Source organism: Platalea leucorodia (assembly GCF_965183815.1).
Source record: "Platalea leucorodia genome assembly, chromosome: 5".
In the NCBI taxonomy this organism is placed as follows: domain Eukaryota; kingdom Metazoa; phylum Chordata; class Aves; order Pelecaniformes; family Threskiornithidae; genus Platalea; species Platalea leucorodia.
This window is the reverse complement of record NC_138827.1, coordinates 3,360,433-3,383,663: the sequence shown is the minus strand read 5'-3', so window position 1 is coordinate 3,383,663 and position 23,231 is coordinate 3,360,433. Positions and strand designations below refer to the sequence as shown.

General features: G+C 39.6%; 2 protein-coding genes across 11 annotated transcripts in view; one reads left to right on the top strand and one right to left on the bottom strand.

Moving 5' to 3' along the window:
• BFAR (bifunctional apoptosis regulator) overlaps positions 1-2,035 on the bottom strand; it is a 38,202-nt gene extending 36,167 nt beyond the window's left edge. The window contains exon 1 of one of the 2 annotated variants that reach the window (XM_082312391.1): positions 1,586-2,035. The gene's annotated coding sequence lies outside the window, so the exon portion shown is untranslated. The other variant, XM_082312393.1, reaches the window with a different exon arrangement.
• A 94-nt stretch (positions 2,036-2,129) lies between these two features.
• Positions 2,130-23,231, top strand: part of PARN (poly(A)-specific ribonuclease) — a 66,001-nt gene continuing 44,899 nt past the window's right edge. For 2 of the 9 annotated variants that reach the window (XR_014228139.1, XM_082311495.1), the window contains exons 1-18: positions 2,130-2,213; positions 2,607-2,684; positions 3,585-3,664; positions 5,430-5,497; positions 5,592-5,673; positions 6,409-6,469; positions 7,162-7,327; positions 7,540-7,605; positions 8,374-8,412; positions 10,329-10,371; positions 11,024-11,104; positions 13,211-13,267; positions 15,965-16,042; positions 17,221-17,264; positions 17,759-17,801; positions 19,533-19,608; positions 22,386-22,496; positions 22,581-22,650. Coding sequence is in view for 8 of the 9 variants with exons in the window: in XM_082311495.1 (XP_082167621.1) it covers positions 2,195-2,213; positions 2,607-2,684; positions 3,585-3,664; positions 5,430-5,497; positions 5,592-5,673; positions 6,409-6,469; positions 7,162-7,327; positions 7,540-7,605; positions 8,374-8,412; positions 10,329-10,371; positions 11,024-11,104; positions 13,211-13,267; positions 15,965-16,042; positions 17,221-17,264; positions 17,759-17,801; positions 19,533-19,608; positions 22,386-22,496; positions 22,581-22,650 (1,262 nt within the window). In the remaining variant the exon portion in view is untranslated. Of the gene's footprint in view, positions 2,214-2,581; positions 2,685-3,584; positions 3,665-4,215; positions 4,334-5,429; positions 5,498-5,591; positions 5,674-6,408; positions 6,470-6,946; positions 7,033-7,161; positions 7,328-7,539; positions 7,606-8,373; positions 8,413-10,328; positions 10,372-11,023; positions 11,105-13,210; positions 13,268-15,964; positions 16,043-17,220; positions 17,265-17,758; positions 17,802-19,532; positions 19,609-22,385; positions 22,497-22,580; positions 22,651-23,231 lie in introns of those variants that run through there. The other 7 variants (XM_082311502.1, XM_082311499.1, XM_082311496.1 and 4 more) reach the window with 7 other exon arrangements.

Genomic DNA, 23,231 nt, shown 5'->3' with positions numbered 1-23,231 from the left:
CAGAAAACTGATTAAACTAAAAATTAAAATCCCTAATTAAAATTAGGGATTAATTAAATCCCTAAAAATTAGGGATTAATCCCTAATTAAAACTAAAACTTAAAATCCCACCAATAATGGGGATTAAAACTTGAATAAATATTATGAGAGTTCTAAATTCTTCTTAACACATAATAGCATTTCCTTTTTATTGCACTATATTATACACAGGACGACAGTAAAGAGGAGACTATTCCTAAGGAGGAACAAAGCCAGAGGATGAGGCACCTGGGCTGTCAACTGCACCATCAAAAATCAGATTTTTCTCCAAACCAGATCTTCTCAGAAAGCAAAAGGCACACAAAGTACTCCCATGTGTTCAAGCTCTAGTTGTGCAGTTTGGGACACTAGTAATGATAGTGGCAAATGCAAACAGAAGTCATCTAATAGTTAAAACAAAACAAAACCCAACACAAATCTGAGAGGATTAATTGGACATTATACCTTCAAAGAGAAAAGATGCCTAGTATCAAATGGTAGTTCTGACTACTATTAACTAGACAGAAATGGGTTGAGATGGGTAATTGTCCTAATTCAGCAGATTGCTGTTATTGTAAAAAATGACTTTGTATCCTATAGGCAGGGCACATTTCCAAGATGATGGCATGAGAAAAAAACAGAGCATACAATACTATATCCAAGGTAAAACTGTATTAACTCATAGCGTAGATTATTGCACCGCGTAAATATTTTTCGAGCTACTATCACCAGAGTCAATGCTAACTATAATTGCACTGGTTTAGTCCTGCTATTCAAGTCATCCTTTTTCTCCTTCCAAGTTAAAAATCACCTTTTTTTAATAACTAAAACAGAAACGCAAAAAGATTCACTTAAGTGTTTCAAATTTTCCTTCTAAATATGTAATAACACATACATGTTGAAGTAGGAAATGTCTTATCTGTAACACATAGAGTTCCTGGATTTGACAGCTACTTGGGGAAAAATGTCAGGTTGTAAAACAGCCATCAAGCACTTTAAGTAGAAACTGCAAGAGCGTTTCTTAAAAAATAGAGGAGTAAGATGAAAATTTTAGGCTTCAGCCAATTTACTGCAAAATAGAAAAATCTCTACTACTGTTTTAACTAACCTCTTCCTGAGCACCATTTAACGATATAGATGATTTGCTGGGAGTGCATGTAGAATAAATTGCTTATACTGAAAAGGCAAAACTTAATCTTGAAGAATCTTCAAAAGCTCTCTCCGCTCAGTCCTGCGTAATTCTCTATCTTCTACTCTACGCAGAAATTACGTCCCAGTTTATGGAGAATTCTCCATTTGTTTTCATTCTGCTGGAATTCTGGAAGGTTCTTCACCTGCTGTGTGAGCTCTAGACCTGCAGCACGTACGCTAAACTCTGCACACTGTCCTTGCCCTCAACTTCTGGTTTCTGCTCTTGTGCAACACCTTATGTCTTGGGCAGTTGTTTCCTTCCACAGCACAGGTGCAGGGACATTTTGCTGGGCACTGAGCTTTGTTTACAGTTATTGTACAATGACGTGTGAAAGTGCTGGTTTTATCATTTTAACAAGTAATACTTCAAGCCTACCAGTTCCTCCGGACTTTTCATCATTAAGGTATAATCACCAGTAGTTCTCCACTATCCTCCTGAGATCTCCTCAGCAAATTCCCATCCCTTCTTTCTTGCTGGTACTAGTTCTGCCTTTCTGATCTGAAAGGCAAAACCCGTGTTTTCCAACATCTGTGACATTTCAAAACACCGCACAGAAAAGCAGCTGGTTTAGGACTCCTTTCCCGCTGCGCAGCGGCTGGCAGGCCTGTCTTCCCCCGCCGTTACACGACGCGGCAGGGAGCTGAGGGACGCTTCCCAGGCCTAACGCTCCCCTGCAGCAGCGGCGGGTCCGCCGCCCCTCACACGTAACCGGACAGGCCGTCCCTCCGGCAGCGGTTCCTCAGCCGCCCCGCCCAGGCAGGGCAGGCCTGGGGCCGTGCACAGGAGCGAAGGACCGGCAGACCGAGGAGTCACCTCCCGCCCGCTGCCGGGCACCGCCCCAGGAGAAAATGGCGGCCGCCCCGCCCGCCGCCTCAGGGCGCTCACGTGGGCGGGGCGGGAGGGGCGGCTTCCGGAAGCGCTCGGCGGCGGTAGCGGGTGGTGCCGGGCCGGGCCGAGCCCCGGGCGGGCTGGTGCGGGCGCGGGATGGAGGTGATCAGAAGCAGTGAGTGACCCGCCGCCCCTCCGCGCCCTCCTCGGGTCGCGGCCGCGGCGGGAGGCCCCGAGCCGGCGGCGTTAGAGGGCGTCCCGGTGTCCCGGCGTCCCGGCTTCCCTTCCTCAGGCTGGCGGCGGGGTCCGGCCTCAGCCTCTCTGTCAGGGGCGAAGGGGGTCCCCGCTCCTCCCCGCGCCCGTGAGGGACCGCCCTGAGGGGGGAGATGCGGCGGGCGGGCCTCTGCCCGCGCCCCGGGGCTGAGGGGGCGGTGGGCCCGGGGGTGCAGTGCAGGCCCCGCCGGCCCCGGCCCCCCGCTCGCTGGGAGGCGCGGGCCGCCTCCGCCCGCCTGAGGGGCGGCGGGAAGTCGTTAGTAGTCTCAGGTGTTTTTTACCCCTTTACCCGCAGATTTTAAGGATAACCTAAACAAAGTTTATGAAGCCATTGAAGAGTCGGACTTCCTGGCCATTGATGGGGAGTTTTCAGGTACAGCCGCGCTTGTTTTGTGATTGTGAACTGTTGGCAATATCTATGTGAGGTCCCAGGTGCCCGGGTCTGCTCGTGTATTGTATCTCAATGTTGGCTTGAAAAAGTAAAGCTAAGGCTACCGCAAAAGGATTAAGCCACTTATTATATGTGTGATAGCAAGGTTTTGGTCAAGGAAAGATACCTGTCGTACTTGTGCTGCTTCTACTCCCTCCCCACAGTAGTCTTTTAACATTAATTAATTTTCAGCTGCAACTCAGGAAAAAAGGGTTTTATACGTGTCACGAAGGCGAGAGATTGGGATAAATAAGGGAGACCCTGCAAGTGCTTGGACAGGGAAAGACAGCAATCAGAACTTTTACATTTGTAAACCTTGGAGGGTCTGCACATCGCAGAGATGCCTTACTAAGTGCTTTACCTTTGGGATACGGAGTTCAGTCAACTGTGAAACATAAATGCGATCAAGATTAGGTTTTGTTAGATGTGGTGCTTATGGAAATACGGTTGTTATGTGTTGCTTAAGGTGACTCTGCTGTTCAATAAATCTATGGACAGCACTTTTCCCATTTTTAGTTTGACTTTGATCCTGCGTTGTGTTGTAAAGACCTATCAACATTTTGTTACTGGTAGATCTTTTCATGTTACTATAGTGTAGAACAGGAACCAGAGCAGAAGAGCTTTTGCAGCAGAGCTTTACTGCTGGAACACTACCATTGAACGGGGTGGCTTTTATGCTAAGATGCATACTTTTATGCAGTAGAAAATCTTTCTCAACTGAAATAATCATTAAACACGTACTTTAAGTGAAAACATTTTTCTTAAATTACCAGTTGTTGGATTTCTTTGCTGTGGCTAATTTTGAAAAGCTTACCCAAAGCAAAATATGTTCTACTTTTTCAGGGATCAGTGATGGGCCTTCTGTTAGTGCATTAACCAATGGCTTTGACACTCCAGAAGAAAGGTATCAGAAACTTAAAAAGGTAAAGTGTTTACCTTGACTAAAATCAAAATGCTGGAAAAAGGTCTGTAAAATTGAGTTACATAGAGCAGACAGGGATTGCTTGTTTCATTGTCTCTACTAACACAAGAATTGGGGAGTGTTGCATTAAAGTTGTATAAGTCATGGTCAGAACAGACAGGCAGACATAATTCCTCACACAAGAGTTAGTAGATATGTGGAACTTGTTAAAGGATGTTGAGAGTGTTAAAATTTATCAGTTCAAAGGGGAACTGGGGAAGAGAAATTCAGTGACAGAGAAACTACATCAGGACTAGGGTCCTTCCCAAACTACCTCTCCTGACAGCCTGTACTGTCCCTAACAAATCTTAAATGCCAGCTGTCCCCACAACCTCTGCCTCTCTGCAGCACAAAAAAAAAACCAACCCCAAAGGGTGCTGGAGGACATGGAAAGTTATGAAAAATAACTAAATGACCACAGGAGACGTGTGGTGTGTGAGGGTCAAAAGGTCAAAATGTGAAGTTGTGGGTTTGGTATTTGGTTTTGGGGTTTGTTGTTTGGTTTGTTTTTTTTTCCATCAGAGAAAGGAATCAGAAGAGAGAAATGCGAAGCATCTCAGCATATGCGGTTCCCTGAAGTGTCCAAGGAGTCAATAAACACTGTTTACTAATATTGATGGGGCAATTACTGGTTAGTGCTCCTACTGAGAAACTAGGACAACAAATGGCAAAAACTGAGGAGGAGACTATAGCTAAAAAACCCCCCAAACACTAAAGGAGATGACAGAAGCAGAGACCAGTCTCTGAAGAGCATCCAAGAAGCTAGAGGATGCCATATTCTGTTCATCTGGCTGAATATAAGCCTTTCAGAGCTTCAGGGTAGCTGACGATTCAGGCTCTGCAGGCACAGTCAGCCTCTGTTGCTCATTGTAAGAGGTCTGGTGTATCAGAAGCCAGCCCCAAATTCTTTGCTGTCACCTTCTTAAAACTTAACTTTTACCAGCTAATAAATTAACTTGATTGATATTTTTGATCTTTATACTCAAAGATAAAAGAACTAATTTTATATGTCCTGTTGCCACCCTTTTTTTTTTTTTCCTCTATGACAGAATTGAATAATCCTATGTCTTCTTTGTGTTTAAAATGGGTGTTTGGCCCTCAGAAGGAATGAGTCTTTCTGTGAGACCACAATGCTTGTTTATTTTCTTGTACATTTGCAGTGGTGTTAAAAACCTTTCCAATATTGGTCCAACAATTGTGAAATAGTAGAGGACATGATGATAAAGTGCCTAGTGACTATGCTAGTACTTCTGTCACGTTATCCACTGTTAGCCATGTGGATTAGAAGAACATTAAATGTATTATTATGTGTATTTGAAAATGCACATACAGCCAGTGTCCCTCACAGCCTGCTCCCACGCTATGGGGAATGTAAATGAATGTTGAGAAGGAGGACTGACAGCTGCTTTAGATGCAGCGTCCCTTGTGTGTGAGCGACAGGTGGAGAGAGATGGGACTTCCCTCAGTTCTTGTCTGTTTAGGGAATGGAAGTGCGTGCTACAAGTCATCTTTGGGCAATAGCGAGATGATTAAGTGGGGATGAAAACTAGTTGAAAAACTCTGGTGTATTTACTTCAAAATTACCAACAGAACAAACATTGGTTAAGAAGATTCAGATTTGCTTAATTTTGAAATGGAGAGAAATCATATTTATTGTGGATGCACCCCGGTTAGCCTTAAATGTGTACAATTTTTATTCTCATGCAAAGTTTTCTTTTCCTTTCCAGCATTCCATGGATTTTTTGCTCTTTCAGTTTGGCCTTTGCACTTTTAAATATGATCACACAGAAGAAAAGTATGTTATTCTCTTATTCCTTGTTTTCTTAATTGAGGAATTTATGAAATAATACTGGTAAGCTGTATTGACATGCAACTCATCTTTTTCACAGGTATATAATGAAGTCATTTAATTTCTATATTTTTCCAAAACCCTTTAACAGAAGTTCACCAGATGTCAAGTTTGTCTGTCAGGTTAGTAGAAAAACAAGTTTGATTTTGTTTGGTTAAGATATACCTGCAGCAAACTTCTAAAAAATATTTCCAGGAAAACTCTACATCATTGCAGAGGAAGAAGTGGTTGGTTCTTTTCACAGCTTAACAGGCAGATAAACATAAGTTTCTGGGGTTTGTTTTTTTCTTGTAGAAGAAATAAGCATCAGTTAAGAGCAATCCATAAAAATGAGCTTTAAGGGAATATCTTTGACTTCAGTTTTTAAATCTTGTTACACATTACATTGTGTGGTTTCTGGAATTGGAGATAATGTTCGAAACCTGGCAAGATTATTTTTTTTTTTTTTATTCCTTTCTTGTCTGACTTCCTGCTCCCTTGCTTTTTCTGTTTGATCCTTTATTCCCATCTGCTTATCTCACTTTCACTGCTTCCCAGGCTATTGCCGGCATTTTTCTGGTCTCAGATTTGTTCTCCTGAGCCACATTTTGCTTTCTTTAGTTTCCTCTCTCCACATAGCTCGTTCTTTCATATTTGTCTCTTTAGTGTATTTATTGTTCTTGGACTTCATGGAAGTTGAAAACAAGTAACAGAAGTAGCATAGCCTAAACTCTCTGTGGCTTCTTTAGGGTCACAAACCTGGCTGCTCTTAACTTTGGACATAGTATAATTTCTTAAGAAGTGTAAAAATAACTGAATTGATCTTTTTATCCTACAGATACTCTTGCCAATTGTAAAGCTATTTTCTTTTGTTGCAGAGTTCAAGTATAGATTTTTTAGCAAACCAAGGATTTGATTTTAATAAAGTTTTTCGCAATGGTGAGTTGTTTTGGTGGTTTTCTTTTCCTTTCTTTCAATGTCTGCAAAATTTATGATAACATCTTTCATCATTTTCTGCAAAAAGAAAAAGGCAGCCATTCATGATACTCTCTTAACACATAATGAAGTTCTTAGAATTATTCTTACCTGATCTACAGTTGTACTGATAGTTACTCCCTTTCCAAAAATTCATGGTATAGATTCACCACAATAGAATTCCTATTTAGATAAGTGCTTGGTTGGCTGTTTTTGTTTGGTGGCTAAACATAAATAACAGATTAACAAGTTATGTAGCTGTGCAATGGATCGGTAGTGACATTTTAGAAAAAATATCAGTGCATTGTAATAGGTGCTGCTGCAGTCTATTATTAAAGCGATGCAGATAGCAAGGAAGAGTAGTGCTAAATATTTTTGTGATTGTGATCTAGAGCTCTGCAGTCCTCAGGCTCGTGCCTGGTGCAGATGAGGCATATAGCTCTTAAGAGCCCAACGGTACCAGCTCATCTGGCATGTGCTAGAAGGAAGCCCGTGTACGCACAGATGAAGAATGGGGTCTAGAACAGGTGACTGAAAGGGAAGGATGTGTTTTGGGCCTTCAGGGGTGTAACACTGGCAAATGCTTGGTTAGTGATAAGTCTAATTTGTCTCTAATTATAATGAGCTTTTAAATGCCTTGTTTGTTTGTTTTTTAGGAATTCCATATTTAAATCAGGAAGAAGAAAAACAGCTGAGGGAACAGTATGATGAAAAACGTTCTCAGGCCAATGGTGCAGGATCTCTGGCATACATTTCTCCTAATGCCACAAAGTGTCCTGTAACAATTCCCGAAGATCAGAAAAAATTCATTGAGAAAGTAGTGTAAGTGGAATTGTTTAATATTCTCTGATGTTGTTGAAACTAAAACATAAACAATAGTCACACATTCATATGTCAAAGCTATTTTTATTAGTTCACTAGTTGTAAAACAGTTCTCTTTTTGTTATGAAGTGTTTTCTTGTCTTTTTGGGAGAGCTGTAAACATCATAAAAAGAAAACGGTAGATATAGAAGCAAATAATCTATTTCTTCCAGGGAACAGATAGAAGACTTATTAAAGAACGAAGAAAATGAAAGTTTGGAACTGGAGCCATGTACAGGGTCAGTTTCTGAAATTACCTATTAAGAATTATTTATTTTGGCCATATAGAATTAAGAGAGTGATAAGGAAGAAGAATATCTTTACTTGGGTTGACTGTAGCAAAATCTACAGGTGACTTGTCGCTGAAGGTTGAGAAAACATGGGAACTTGCATGGATGTCATACTCTGCTTTATGAGCCATAACTTCTGCGTGTAGTGATAGCATATTTTAAGTGTAGCCAAGAAGTGTCTTGCGTACGTGAGCCTCCTTTTGCTATTGCTGAAGTGCTCCATAAGCCTTGGATATGCATTTTATAAACAGATTTCTCAAATCTATTGAGCTATTAGTTATTCATAGTTGACACTGTGTATTGAAACTGGTTTTAGTGGGTCTCCTTCCCAAAGTCTATTTAGCTGTGGAGTCCAGATGTTTGGAGAGTACAGTTATTTAAAAAACAAAAAAATTGAATTTAGAAATACTAGAACATTGTGAAGCTGGGCGTAAGGTAACATCATTGTATCTATATTCAGTAATCATGACTGCAGCAGATTTGCTTATGAGAAGATACGTGGATAACTGTACAACATGGTGTAAATGCCTTTACAGCTTAGCAACTGAACATCAGAATTCAGTAGAACCCTTCCAAGCCTGTAGGTTCTGGTAGCAGTGACTTGTGCTTTAAAAATCTTTCTACAAATGAACATGGAGCCAGCTTTAACTGAACATTATTACTTTGAAACACTTTTGTAAGTAGAGTCTTAGTAACACAATTGTCTTTTGATTTTAGATTTCAGAGGAAATTAATTTATCAGACCTTGAGCTGGAAGTAAGTTACTGGTAATACTGCCTTACTGTATATTTTTAGTATTTCTGATAAGAAATCTGGGTAAGATATGATCTACTTAACCTCCGAGGTGATTAATTTAGACTTTTTTTTTTTCCTTTAAGAGGACTTCTGTAATGTTCTGAAGATAAATTGCATTAAATTGGTTTATGATGATTCATTTGAATATTTTAAAGTTTAGTATTTATTTTATCATTCCTATCTAAAATCTGTGAATAGAACAGTACAGCCTAGAATTATGTAGCAAATGCAACTCGACAGGTTTTTAGTGAACAGAAAGTGCATGTGCTTATACAGATTGTGGGCTTTACTTGAAAAACTACTAGTTCTATGGCAGGTACTGGTATGTTTATAGTTTTCTGTTAGATGCCAAGTATAAGCTTTTTCGATGACTTAAAAATCTTAATTCTATCAGTAATTCTCTTTTGCTTTCTTGGCTTTATCCTTCATCTATGCCTAAATATATCCCTTAAGGCCTTAGGAGAAACTGTAAGGCTGCAGAGATGAGATTTTTCATTGTTCTGACTGCTCTAGTAAAATGTGGACAATACAGTGGAAATTTCTTTTGTACATTTAGTTAATTCAGTGTTGCAACAGTATCTGGCACTCTGTTACTTACACTGGAAGTGGATAAAATAAAGCTTCTCTAAAATGGAATCTCAAGATGTGAGTTTGAGAACTAATCTGAGAAAGAGGTGTTTTCAGGAATTATTCTGTGTGGATTTTTTAATATATCGATAGAATATCTATAGCTTCCAGTAGCCCATAGTGTTACGTTTGTCTGCCACTTATTCTTGCATCTTCTCTCAGTGGATGGAAGAGTGTGTTCATGAATTGTATTTTTTTTTAACATTCAGCTGTGTTGCTTTATGTGTATACAGCTGTGTACACTGTGTGTGTATATTGGTGAGAGAAAGTGAAGTGGTGAAGTTAGCATGGAGATAATTAAAGCAGAAAACAGTGAGGTTATTGATTGCCCTTGTGTCCTGAACTCTTCGCAGGTCATTTTCTCTATCGAAGTGTTCTGTTGTGCAACCGTGTTTTGATGCATCCAAGGTTTGTGACGTGAAGCAGCTTGAAAGTGAGGTCTAGGTTCAAAATTGTCTGAGAAGTCAGGGTGGAGAGAACACAATAGTACTCTAGTATGTGGTCTCTAGTTGGAGTTTTAGTAGCAGCCAGAGGACAAAGGAAACATGCTGGTTCTGCGGTGGTTATATAATTGTGGTTAGTTTATTATAATGGGAAGATCGGAGTAATTTCTACTTGTTAAGCAGCGAAGGACAATATGCTCTGACCTTGCTATTGGTTGGATGCTCTGTGGTTCTGTGTCTGGTAGCGCTTTGGTAATTAAACATGATTGTGGCGGAGTGATGCAGCCCTGTAGCAGAGGTAACGACATTTGTGTTAATATTTCCTGTCAGAGCTTACCATTAGCAGGAAGTTCAGGGTTGCTTATAAATCCTAGAATAAGTGACATATTAAAGGCATGCAGTCACCGAAGAAGCTGTCTTGTGGCTGCAAGTAAATGAGAGCTTTCTCACCAGTGTTTTGGTTTTGGATGTCTTGAAAGCAGAGATTCTAGATTGTGATGAGATATCTAGATACTTAATATTACTAAAATAAAAATTATAGGTCCACAGCAATAGGATGGGAAATTGCATAAGAAAATATATTTTAGTGCTAGTTACTGGTAGGTAACGTAAGGAGGCCAATTTAACTAGCCTATTACTTCAAATTTTCCATTATTTTAAATAAAAAGGAACTTTTAATAGTTCTTTTGCACTTAAGAATTATAGTAATAATGAAACATGAAATTACGGAATCACTGTTGCATTTTCAATATGCTAAATGCCAAATTAATAGCTACTTGTATTTACTTTTCATTTGTGTTGCTGTAGGTATCCAAAAGGTATCCATGTGGAAACTCTGGAGTCGGATAAGGTAACTAGGCATGTTACTGCCTGTAACATTTGTTCTGTTTAAAGGAAATTGTGTTTCTCAATTTTGCCAACTCTCCTAACTTTTAGATCTAGCTTGAGCTTTGTTACGCGAAATGCGAAACATTTTAAATGGAATACAATGAACTAGTTTCTAAACATTAAATCTGACCAGCATATGAAGTGTAAGCATGTATTTGTGTGGCTTAATATTAATATTTTTTTAAAAAGGATACTAAAGAGTATTTTAAGATGTAGTGGATCTGACGTTCATTATTGGTGAAAAGTAGATCTTGGTCTTGGAGGAAAAATAGTGGCATAACATGCTGTATCCTCACTTCCCAGCACAAATCTCTGCTTCAAAAGATATTTGAAATCCACTATTTACAAGGAAACGCTGATAACCTTTCCTCAGAAGTAAAAAGTTAATTTAGTAAAAGTTAGGTTTGGTGGATGAATCTAATACAGCTTTCTAAAGTAGGCTTTTGGGCGTAGGTGATAAAGTGGTGCTTACAATAGAAACAGTCGTGTTGCCAAGTAACTGCTTCTGAGGTATGCCTTAATTTTCTTTACAATGTAAATTTACAGAAATTTGCAGTGGTTTTAAATATGAACTTCTTGGAGTCATTCCTCAAGCTATACATTTTTTATTTTAGAAGGAGAGATATATTGTTATCAGTAAGGTAAATGAAGAAGAACGAAAAAGAAGAGAACAGCAGAAACAAGCAAAAGAACAGGTAAATAAGTTCCTTTTCATTAGTTTACATGAAAGAGGGAGAGGGAAAATCTGACTTCAGTCAGCTATGCAAAATTGTGTGATAGGGTTTGGTAGTATTTCCCTTTTGTTTGGCTGTGGCTGTTGTCTGAAATTGATCCTCCAAATTCTACCAGATAACTTAGGCTTTGCAATGGAGCAAGAAGAGTTGCAAGACACTAAAAATTTTCAAGAATGAGTAATTGTAGAATACTGAACCAATATTCTGGAGCAGTGAATTCCTCCTCAGATGAATCTGCTGTATCAGAGAAGCATGGTCTAGTAATGGGAAACATCAGTTTATTGCATTTATTAGTGCTGTATAACAATAGTAATTGCAAAAAGTCTTGCAGAAATTCTTGAGTGAGTTTTCACATTATTTGGATTCACAATCTTGTCCTTGCTTGCTCTTAGTTGTCTGAGTTAAAATGTCCTGTGCAATTCATGTCACCCAACTTTTCTTGATAGAAACATGCTGCACACGACTACTCCAGTAACGAGCTGACTGGAAGGTCATGTCTGGCATATTCAAGCACTCTCAGCATTGTTTATGGGATTTGATATTTTTTGCTTACTGAGTCTGACACGAGTTTCAAGAAGTTGTAACACTTGAATTGTGAGAATTCTTGATCGCGCTCTTGTGATTTGTGCTTACGTGTTTCAAGATAAAGTCAGCTTGGGTGCAGCAAATAATACTTGCATGCAGAATGCTGCTTAAGAGAGAAAGAGACCTCAACTAATGTGACATCTCTTTTTCCAAAAGGGAAATTAGGGACAATTTACTACTGCAGCAGATTTTTCTGAAGCAATCTTTATAGGTGTATTACTCACTCTGACTAGTGGCATTCAGAGCTGAACAAAAATAACAAGTGAATGTTTTTATTGAATTTCACTTCTGGTTGAACGAAGTCAAATAATGCAAGGCAGAAATTACTTCCCTAGACCTGAAAAAGAAAAATCTGTTACAAAAAAATTCCTGAAGTGAAACTAAAATAGGTGCTGTAGTCAGATCCCCCTAAACCAGTCTGAGTCGGTTTAGAATGTGTAACTCACGTTATATGATATTGTATTTGTATAATATTGTAGTTGTATAATATTTCTTATTTTTGTTTATATAAATAGTGAAGAATATTGCTTCCCCAATCTCAATGTTAGCATAAAAATACAATCTGATTTAATAGAAATAACAATCAGGATTCAACCCGTTGCATCTTATAACAATGTATGTAAAAAATACGGCTGAAGATACGTAGCTTAATTTTAATATCTTCTTCAGCTGTTGCAGTCTAATAGCTGTTATTGAATAGCTGAGCGCTATTGAAGAGCTTGTAGTGACAGTGAACTGACTCAGCGGTATTGATCTGGCTGGGATGAAGTTACCTTTCTTCATAGCAGCCCATACGTTGCTGTGCTTTGCGTTTGCGGTTGTGTTGATGCCATACAAGTGTTTCGGCTACTGCTGAACAGCGCTTGCGCAGTGTCAAGGCTTTCTCTCTGTTCCACCCTCCCTAAAAACCAAGTAGGCTGTTGGGGGGGGGCAAGGGGGTGGGAGGGGATGTTCCTGGTTGTGGTGTTTCTCTTCCCAAGCAATCTTTAAGCGTGCTGAGGCCCTGCTTCCCAGGAAGTGGCTGGACATCTGCCTGCTGACGGGAAGTGGTGAATGAATTCCTTTTTGCTTTGCTTGTACATGCAGCTTTTAGTTTTCTTACTAGACTTGTCATTATATTGATCCATGAGTCTTTGTACTTTCCTTTTAATTTCTTTTCTCTTTCTTTTTTTTTTTTTTCTTTTTTTTTCTTTTTGCAAAAAGAGTGGGTGTTTGGCTTCTGGCCAGGGTCAACCCACCACAAGAGCTTATGACTTGTCCTACTTTACAGTGAACTAGAGCTACATATAAAACTGCAATTCTGTCAGCAGCATCCTGCTTTGACCTCATGTATCTTCCAGATATTGACATTTCTTCTGTGGTCTGGTCTTGGTTATGTCTGAGAAACAGTTTGAGCCAAACTGGTGTGTCTGGAAGTTTGCAGGTACAGTTTTGACAATATTTGTATTTATGTTTTGCTAATGTCAGAATCTTTGCTTACAGGAGGAGTTGAATGATGCGGTAGGATTTTCCAGAGTTGTTCATGCCATTGCTAATTCTGTAAGTTAACATGATTTTTAATGTACCTTTGGTTGTAAGAAAAAAAATTAATGAATTCAAAGAAAGAATTCTTTTCCTGTTACATTTTGGAAGATGAAATACAAGTTAAAGTGGCGTTTCCCCGCCCCTTTTTCTTTTTTCTCTCCCCCCCCCTTTTTCTTTTTTCTCTCCCCCCCCCTTTTTCTTTTTTCTCTCCCCCCCCCTTTTTCTTTTTTCTCTCCCCCCCCTTTTTCTTTTTTCTCTCCCCCCCCTTTTTCTTTTTTCTCTCCCCCCCTTTTTCTTTTTTCTCTCCCCCCCTTTTCTTTTTTCTCTCCCCCCCCTTTTTCTTTTTTCTCTCCCCCCCCTTTTTCTTTTTTCTCTCCCCCCCCTTTTTCTTTTTTCTCTCCCCCCCCTTTTTCTTTTTTCTCTCCCCCCCCTTTTTCTTTTTTCTCTCCCCCCCCTTTTTCTTTTTTCTCTCCCCCCCCTTTTTCTTTTTCTCTCCCCCCCACCTTTTTCTTTTTTCTCTCCCCCCCCACCTTTTTCTTTTTTCTCTCCCCCCCACCTTTTTCTTTTTTCTCTCCCCCCCACCTTTTTCTTTTTTCTCTCCCCCCCCTTTTTCTTTTTTCTCTCCCCCCCCTTTTTCTTTTTTCTCTCCCCCCCTTTTTCTTTTTTCTCTCCCCCCCTTTTTCTTTTTTCTCTCCCCCCCTTTTTCTTTTTTCTCTCCCCCCCTTTTTCTTTTTTCTCTCCCCCCCTTTTTCTTTTTTCTCTCCCCCCCCTTTTTCTTTTTTCTCTCCCCCCCCTTTTTCTTTTTTCTCTCCCCCCCCTTTTTCTTTTTTCTCTCCCCCCCTTTTTCTTTTTTCTCTCCCCCCCCTTTTTCTTTTTTCTCTCCCCCCCCTTTTTCTTTTTTCTCTCCCCCCCCTTTTTCTTTTTTCTCTCCCCCCCCCTTTTTCTTTTTTCTCTCCCCCCCACCTTTTTCTTTTTTCTCTCCCCCCCACCTTTTTCTTTTTTCTCTCCCCCCCACCTTTTTCTTTTTTCTCTCCCCCCCACCTTTTTCTTTTTTCTCTCCCCCCCACCTTTTTCTTTTTTCTCTCCCCCCCACCTTTTTCTTTTTTCTCTCCCCCCCACCTTTTTCTTTTTTCTCTCCCCCCCCACCTTTTTCTTTTCTCTCTCCCCCCCACCTTTTTCTTTTCTCTCTCCCCCCCACCTTTTTCTTTTCTCTCTCCCCCCACCTTTTTCTTTTCTCTCTCCCCCCACCTTTTTCTTTTCTCTCTCCCCCCACCTTTTTCTTTTCTCTCTCCCCCCACCTTTTTCTTTTCTCTCTCCCCCCACCTTTTTCTTTTTTCTCTCCCCCCACCTTTTTCTTTTTTCTCTCCCCCCCCTCTTTCTTTCCTCTCTCCCCCCCCTCTTTCTTTCCTCTCTCCCCCCCCTCTTTCTTTCCTCTCTCCCCCCCCTCTTTCTTTCCTCTCTCCCCCCCCTCTTTCTTTCCTCTCTCCCCCCCCTCTTTCTTTCCTCTCTCCCCCCCCCTTTTTCTTTCCTCTCTCCCCCCCCCTTTTTCTTTCCTCTCTCCCCCCCCCTTTTTCTTTCCTCTCTCCCCCCCCCTTTTTCTTTCCTCTCTCCCCCCCCCTTTTCTTTCCTCTCTCCCCCCCCCTTTTTCTTTCCTCTCTCCCCCCCCCTTTTTCTTTCCTCTCTCCCCCCCCCTTTTTCTTTCCTCTCTCCCCCCCCCTTTTTCTTTCCTCTCTCCCCCCCCTTTTTCTTTCCTCTCTCCCCCCCCTTTTTCTTTCCTCTCTCCCCCCCCTTTTTCTTTCCTCTCTCCCCCCCCTTTTTCTTTCCTCTCTCCCCCCCCTTTTTCTTTCCTCTCTCCCCCCCCTTTTTCTTTCCTCTCTCCCCCCCCTTTTTCTTTCCTCTCTCCCCCCCCTTTTTCTTTCCTCTCTCCCCCCCCTTTTTCTTTCCTCTCTCCCCCCACCTTTTTTTTTCCTCTCTCCCCCCACCTTTTTTTTTCCTCTCTCCCCCCACCTTTTTTTTTCCTCCCCCCCTCTTTTCCCCCCACCTTTTTTTTTTCCTCCCCCCTCTTTTCCCCCCACCTTTTTTTTTTTCCTCCCCCCCTTTTCCCCCCCCCTTTCCCCCCCCCCGTATAGGAAAAAAAAAACACGTATGCATATTGTTTTCTCTAGCAAATGGAGGATGCAGGGAAGCAGAAAAGGTTGTCATGTCAAATGAATCAAAGTTAACATTTAAAAAATTTTTTGTACTCTTTCAAGAAGGAACTTGCTTGTACAACATCTGGCATGAAAGGTTCTGCACCGTGAGAAGCCAGATCATGCCCCTAATAACCATCGTATATTACAACTGTAAAGAATGTATTGCGAGTTGTTGTACAAGTTGTAAATGAAAAGGTAGTGGACTTCAGAAATCACTTGACTTCTATCTTAAATAGATTACATTTGTAAACCAAGTTGTAAGTAGCTGTTCCAGTGCATCTTCTCAACATTTCAAGCTGCTGCTGAAGGCTGTGATAAGTGGTTGGCAGTGGAAGAAAAAGGAGTGGCTGCTCTGGGAGAATGGAGGAGTCTGTGGGGCAGGCAGAGAGCAAGTGGGAGGTTTGATTTGTACGTGTTCCCAGCTGCCCTCGGCTAGCACCGGGGATGGGTGCTTTTCACAAATTGCCCCTGCCATGACCGTGATTGGAAGTGTAACTAACATTTAATGCTCTTTTCACAGGGCAAGCTTGTTATTGGGCACAATATGCTGCTGGATGTTATGCATACCATACATCAGTTCTATTGTCCCCTACCTGATGTAAGTAATCTTCTGAGTCTTCAGATGATGAAATAAATGCCTTAATGTATTTGTCTTTAGTCTTATCGCCAAACCTTCTTGTGAATGGAAGCATATGACAGTCTATTAAGAACAATAGAAAAGTATTTTAAAAAGAACGCTTGTTACTTCTGGGCTACTGCCTTATTTTCTTAAATCTTCGTGTAGAAAGCTTAGTTGGATTGAATTCTTCTGCTTTACATTTTTAAAATGTTCAAATTAAATGTTGGAATTAAACTGTGGTTTCTGCTCATATCTGTTAGTCCTTCAGAAACTGCTTGGATGATGGCAAGTAAATTTAACTGACTTGTTAAGATACTGGTCTGGAGCTTCAGCTTTATTGTGTGGCATGTTTCCCCCTGTAGTCTACAAAGTGGGAATGTATGTTTTCATACAATGCAGTACAATTAATAGGATGATAAGAAATCTTGTAGCAGGATGATGTTCATTGGGGTGAAGAGGTGGAATGTCTGAATAATTGGAGGGAGCATACTTCCATGACTGCGGCAGGGCAGTCTAACAGTTCATGCCTGCAATAGTCTAAGGATTAAGTTAAACTAAACAATGTATTGGCACCAAGGACATTGAAGAAGCCAAAGGTCTCATTGGAAGCGTGGCCCGTGTGATGGTTATATTACTTAAAATCCTGAAGGGCTTGTGGGTGTTACAAGAAAGAATTATGAGATGGGAGAAAGAAGTCTGGGACCTGTTTGGACAGTGTTGGAACATAAGCAGCTGTCAGTTGTTCCTATACTTTTGACACTTGGAAGATCCAAACTGTAGGCAATCAACTGTCCACCTGGAGTGACTGCTTATATTCCATTGACACATTAAACGCTGGGAATGTTTAAGTAAAACTGTTAACACAGCTGGAATTAGAGGCAGTCTAGGCTATCTATAGGATAGGGTATTGGAGGTAATAGAACATTTCTCTTACGAATCACAGACAAATCAGAAATAATTAGTCTGGAGTTCTATGTAATTGCAGGTGGTATTCACAGTAATGCTGACAAATACATCTCTTATGAGATCAGAATTCAGTCACTGTATCTCAGTTCTAGAAGCTGATTGGATAATTGTAGCTATTGCTATATATCATCATGAGGCTGATAAACAGTTAACTTATTTGGGTTTTATCTTCTGGTTTAATGTTAAATTAGGACCTAAGTGAGTTCAAGGAAGTAACATCATGTGTCTTTCCCCGGTAAGTTCTTAGTTCAAACTTTCAACTGTTTTAGTATTGTTTTAGCAAGCTGATACTGTTTGTCCTAGCCCCGTAACCTAGCTGTTACTGGAAATAAAATTGGGAACAGTTTAGATAAATAATAGTTTTTAAAGTATTCCGTAGCATCTCTTTTTCAGAAAAGCAGTGCTATTGTTCTACTTCTTGGCAAAAGTTGCAGCTTTGCTACGCTACCCCCTTGTTTTTGGCATGATGTTTGGTGTTTTGAATCTGCGCTACATTTGGAACAAGATTTATTTGCTACTTATTGTTTGCATCTCTTGCTATTGCTTAGTTGCTGTCCTTTTTCAGGCTGAACAAAGCCAAGCAGTGTTTTGGCTGCTGTAAGAACTCAGAGTAATTTTTCATTAGGGTGAAACTCCTGTTTCCCAGCTAATACACCAAAACATTTCTGAGGATTTGGCAAAATGGACATTCTTCCATTTCTACTTATTTAGCTCTTTCTTTGTTTCTAGGCTATTGGATACTAAACTGATGGCAAGTACACAACCTTTTAAGGTAAATTAATATAATATTATAGAATGATTTGAAGATACAAGTTTGCATTAAGTGTGTGTTGAAACAAATTTTTTTTTTGAGGAAAATGTATAACTATTTTTTGTGATGCTTCTTTTTTGTAAAAGAATGATTTTTTTTTTAACACGTTATCTAAACTTACAAAATTTTTAGAATACAAATTTTACTTTTGTACAGGTGACTTTTGTGTTTGCTGCAGTTTTAAGGCAACTTAGCAGCTTTGAATTCCAAAATATGTACAGTTTTTGCTACTTAAAATGTGATTAGCAGATTTTTTTGTCTTGTAAATTAGCACAGGACTGCATGTCTACTCAGGAGAAAAAAAAAAAGTGTTATTCACAAACAAATAGGAGCTGGAAGCTGCTTGTATACTCAAAGCTTCAGAATATTGTGAATGCTGACTTAGATTTGTCTAGAAAAAGATGGTTGAACATCATCATTAGATTCTATTGTGGCCTGCTGTTCAGTGGGTAGTCAGCCGGAGAAAAAAATTACAGGTTTCTCTTAAAACCTCTTGCAGCATGAGTTTTATTCTTCCAAAGAAGCATTGAGATAAGTGATCATACTCTCTTGCTTTCCTATGTGCCTTTGGAATGAATTAATTAAAAACATGCTGATGAAGCAGCATCTTATCTTTCTGCATACCTCTCTGACTTTAGAGCATTGCATAACAGAAAATCTCATTAAAATGTACTTAGTAGGTATTTTCAGGTTTGTCTTGCATACTGCTGTAGTAAGAATAGAGGCTTTTGTATTCTGAAAACTAATAATCCTGCACAGGTTTTATGTTCGGTACAGTTATGTTGATATTTGTAATTTTTACAGTAGATGCTTGGGTTTTAGGCTATTGTTATCAAGTGGTGCTATGGGATGCCAATATAATGCATCATTTGAGCTTGTTCATTGTACTGAGTTCTTGATAGCTTTTCAGACCGCAGACTTGATGATAACTGTAAACAGCTGTCTTGATTTAAAACCAAAGGAAATTTGGTCCTCAAAAATTTCAGACAACTTTAAGAAAAATTGTGTGAGGTTTTTTCTTTTCTCTTGCTATTGATTCTGCATGTTTTTTTCCACTGTACTGATTGACAAAGTATGTTTGATTATTCAGGAAGTTTGGTTTGAAGAAATTAATAATTTATATATCTTTTTGTGACATTTCATATATGCATATATAGATTCAGTAATGCAGCTCAGCTAAGCTGAAGTGTAGGAGCAGCTTCCTGATTGCCAGGCTTCTTTCCCTGTCTTTATATTACTTTAAATCAGCAGTATTTACTCTTGTAAAACTATTCAAGAATGTCCAGTCAGCAAGCACCCTTCAGTGCTCACCTTGAACACCTTCAACCATTCTGATCAATATTTAGGATATTTTGCCTTGCTGTTTGTGCTGCCTGTTCCCCTGCCATATGTACCACACGTGGAACCAGATTCAAATAGAAATATTACTTTGGCGTAATTCATCATCAAGAATTCTGAAAAGTATTAATAAATGCTTGTGACTGATAGATACGATGTTGTAGGTGAGGCACGTTAACTTTTTAAAACTTGTCTTGACAGACTTCTCTGGTGTGTTAGTTTGACATGAGGCTATGTATAAATCCTTAGAGAACACAAGGTGGCAGCAGTAAATACTCATTTTTATCCTATTTGATTTCAGTTTCCAGGGAAAATGTGCTTGACATTGGCAGTTAATGGTGTCTTTTCTTGCAGGAGATCATTAATAATACATCCCTTGCAGAACTGGAAAAGCGTTTAAAAGAGGTTCCATTCAGCCCTCCTAAAGTTGGTAAGGATATATCAAAATGGTCTTATTTCTGAAATGTTTTCTTCTTTCAGAGGAAAGAAAGAGTTTTGATTATTTTTGTTCTTGGTCTGAAATGCGATTGCCCTATTAATACTTAGTGTTTTGATGAAAGGGACTTTAAACACGGGCAATATACATACAGTGCAGTTGTATTTACAACTATCAGTGGAAGTCAGTAGGAATCCTTCCACTCTATTTCCGATAATAGAAGAATGGATGTATTCAGTGAACAGCAGTTTCATCATCTTCTAATGATGGCATTTTGTTTTTTAGCTTGATTTTTGATGAGTAACTTGAAATTGGTTTAAAACTGTTTCACTTGGTTATTATTGTCCTTCAGATCAAAGCCAGAGCGCTCCAATAGGCACTTGGACAAACAAAACCAAGAAAACTTACACAGTAGTGTCTAGTCACGTGTGTTCTAGACATTATTAAAGTTCCTTTAGAGCTTTCTTTGCTCTGAGGTAAACGAAAGGATATTTAATCAAAGGGCAAGCTTATCTCAAGGTTCTGGAATTTTTCTTAAGCTGCTGATTCAGAAAAGGGAGGGCAATACTGAACAGTAGCGTATGTTGGAAGGGACAGTCTCAATGCTTAATCAAAAACAAGATGATTGATGCTTTTTTATATTGCTGAATGTGCAGAGCAAATGCACTTAAGCTGTAGGAACAGGACAGATAATAAGATGGATAATTACAGTCGTCTTGGACAAGAGCAGGAGCTGTTGGTGCCTAGACCTAAGTAATGCCATGCAGATGGAGTGTACCGTAATTGCATGCAGACCTTTAGTGGCCGTCCTGGTTTCGGCTGGGATCGAGTTAATTTTCTTCCTAGGAGCTGGTGTAGTGCTGTGGTTTGGAGTTAGCATGAGAATAATGTTGATAACACACTGATGTTTTGGTTGTTGGTAAGTAGTGTTTATACTGGTCAAGGACCTTTCAGCTTCCCCTGCCCTGCCCGGTGCACAGGGAGCTGGGAGGGGGCACAGCCAGGCCGGCTGGCCCAGACTGGCCCAAGGGCTATTGCGTACCATATGACGTCATGCCCAGTATAGAAACTGGGGGGAATTGGCTGGGGGGGGCAGCGATCACTGCTCTGGGACGGGCTGGGCATCGGTCAACGGGTGGTGAGCAATTGCATTGTGCATCACTTGCTTTGTATATTCTTTTATCATTATTATTATTATTTTCTCTTCCTCTGCTGTCCTGTTAATCTGCCTTTATCTCAACCTGTGGGGTTTACTTTTTTTTCCCCGATTTCTCTCCCCCATCCCACTGCGGGGGGGAGGGTGAGCGAGCGGCTGTGTGGTGCTTAGTTGCTGACTGGGGTATAAACCACAACAGTGGCATGTCGTCTGTAGCTTCCTCTCAGGATGTAACATAATTTGGCAGCTGTCAGGTACTATTTTTTTGCTGATGTAATATAATAATATTACCAATTTTTTTCTTCTTTTTTGAGCAAAATATGACCATAATGGTTGACAGACTCAGGAGTGTTAATATTTAATCAGAAATGATTGATGTTGTTCAGAACATCTGCAGTAAAGCGTGTTTAAAAATATTGGAATACTTTCGTTAACTGTTCATTTATGTTTTCTTTTGGATATGTATTTATTAAAAAAAAAAATAGGTTATGCACTAAGAAATGTCCTTTTCAGCTCAGCCATTACAGCTTAATGTTGTTGGAATCTCAGACAACTTTATTTTTAAAAACAATATTACAAGGGCTCATCTGAAAAAAGGCCTGATGTTTTGCTGCTCTAGTTTTATATAGAAAATATGGATTCGAGTTTCTTTTTACAAAATACAACAACTGTTTATGCTTGCATATTTCCTTTAAGTTAGCTAGTATTTCTGTATCACTGTTTTAAATCCTGGGTATGTTTCATCATTGTTTTAGCTTCATTTGCTAGGTTGAATGCAACAAATTAAATGGAATTATAGAGTTCACTTTTCAGTCTGTACCTTAATGTAAGCGTCATGATTCTGGCTTTTTGAACAGTTAATTTTGGTCTTCCAGCCCTATTCTCCGTATAACTTCTAGAGGAAAATGAGCCAGCTTTCTAGAGGTTAGGAAGCTAGCTACAGAGGTGAAATAACTTTGTTGGGAGTGGGAAGAATTTAAATGATAAAGAAAATAGTGTGATGTGCATATATTTCTCTGTTACAGAGACTTGGGCAGTTGGAACACTTCTCTTCAGAGAAGTGCCTATTAAGGTTCCCACTTTCAGAGGTGATTCAAGGGGTACTTCTCAAGGTCTTCACATAAACAACAAGCATGATTATTGATAAAGTTGTCAATAGAGACATCCTTTAATCAGTTAGTTCCATCTTCATCATTTAAATACCTTGAAAAATCTGACTATGGGTCGATGGGATGGTTAGCAAACAGGTTAATAGTAGAGCTTTCAATTAGCCTGAGTGTCTGTTCTTTTAAATGCAGGACAGTCATGAAAAAAATCTGCTGTATGGGGAATTCTGCTGTCATTGTGTTAGAATTAATGCTCTATTTTGACTAAGTAGGTCTGTGGATTAATAGCTTTTTAATGGGAAGGAATTTCTATCCTAGGAGCCTATTCTTATTTAAAAATACAAAACAAAACTGCTTTTTTCAGAACTTCTGAATTTTCAGAAATGCTGAAAATCGTATAAACTTACGCAAATGAGGTTATGCTCTGACAAAATAAGTGGGGGGGTAAGCATACAGGGCTGCCTTTCACTTCTGCAATAATGTGTTTACAATTTTTTTTTTCTCCTCAGAAAGTGCAGAAGGGTTTCCAAGTTATGACACAGCTTCCGAACAACTTCACGAAGCAGGATACGATGCTTACATTACTGGACTGTGCTTCATCTCCATGGCTAATTTCCTAGGTATCTACGTAGTCTTTTTCAGCCTTCTCCTTAGTGCTGTCTGTAGCTGCTTATTACATACTGAATTTCTTCTTCATTCATCAGGTTCATTCCTCAGTCCTCCGAAAAACCATGTCTCTGCTAGATCAAAACTCATTGAACCTTTTTTTAACAAGTAAGTAGTTGTTGTATTGAAAGACCTGCTAAAACACGGAAGTATAACACTAGCCTTAGAATATGTATCTCTAGGCTCAGAATCCATGTCTAACTGCATTTTTCTTTACACTTTGGTTTTGATTGGCTTTCTGGCTCACGCTAGTAATGCTGCAGAGAAGCCAGAATTTGTAAAGTAAATACCTTTTCTTTTGAAAAGAATGGTTTACTTTCTGCTAACGTGTGAAAGGACGCTTAGAAGAGTACCTGGACTGCTTTAATGGCCTTGTCCATGCCAGTGTTGCGAATATGTTTACAATTCAGAAAATTATTTCTGGAGTACACTTTGGGAGTAGCGGAACTGAAGAAAAACAGGTCAGGTGTTCTTTGTGTTGTAGGACACTGTCAGAAACTGGTGATAGTTAAAACTGAGTACGCTAAAGAGTCTGGAAAAACTAGAATATCCCTACTGTAATATCAATCAAAATAACACAAAACTATTTTATTAACATTATCAGGTAACCCATTTTTAAGAAAGCATAATAAACATATGTGATTAGTTGTTTATGGGTGATGCTATGATGAGTATTTTGCTTTTGAATT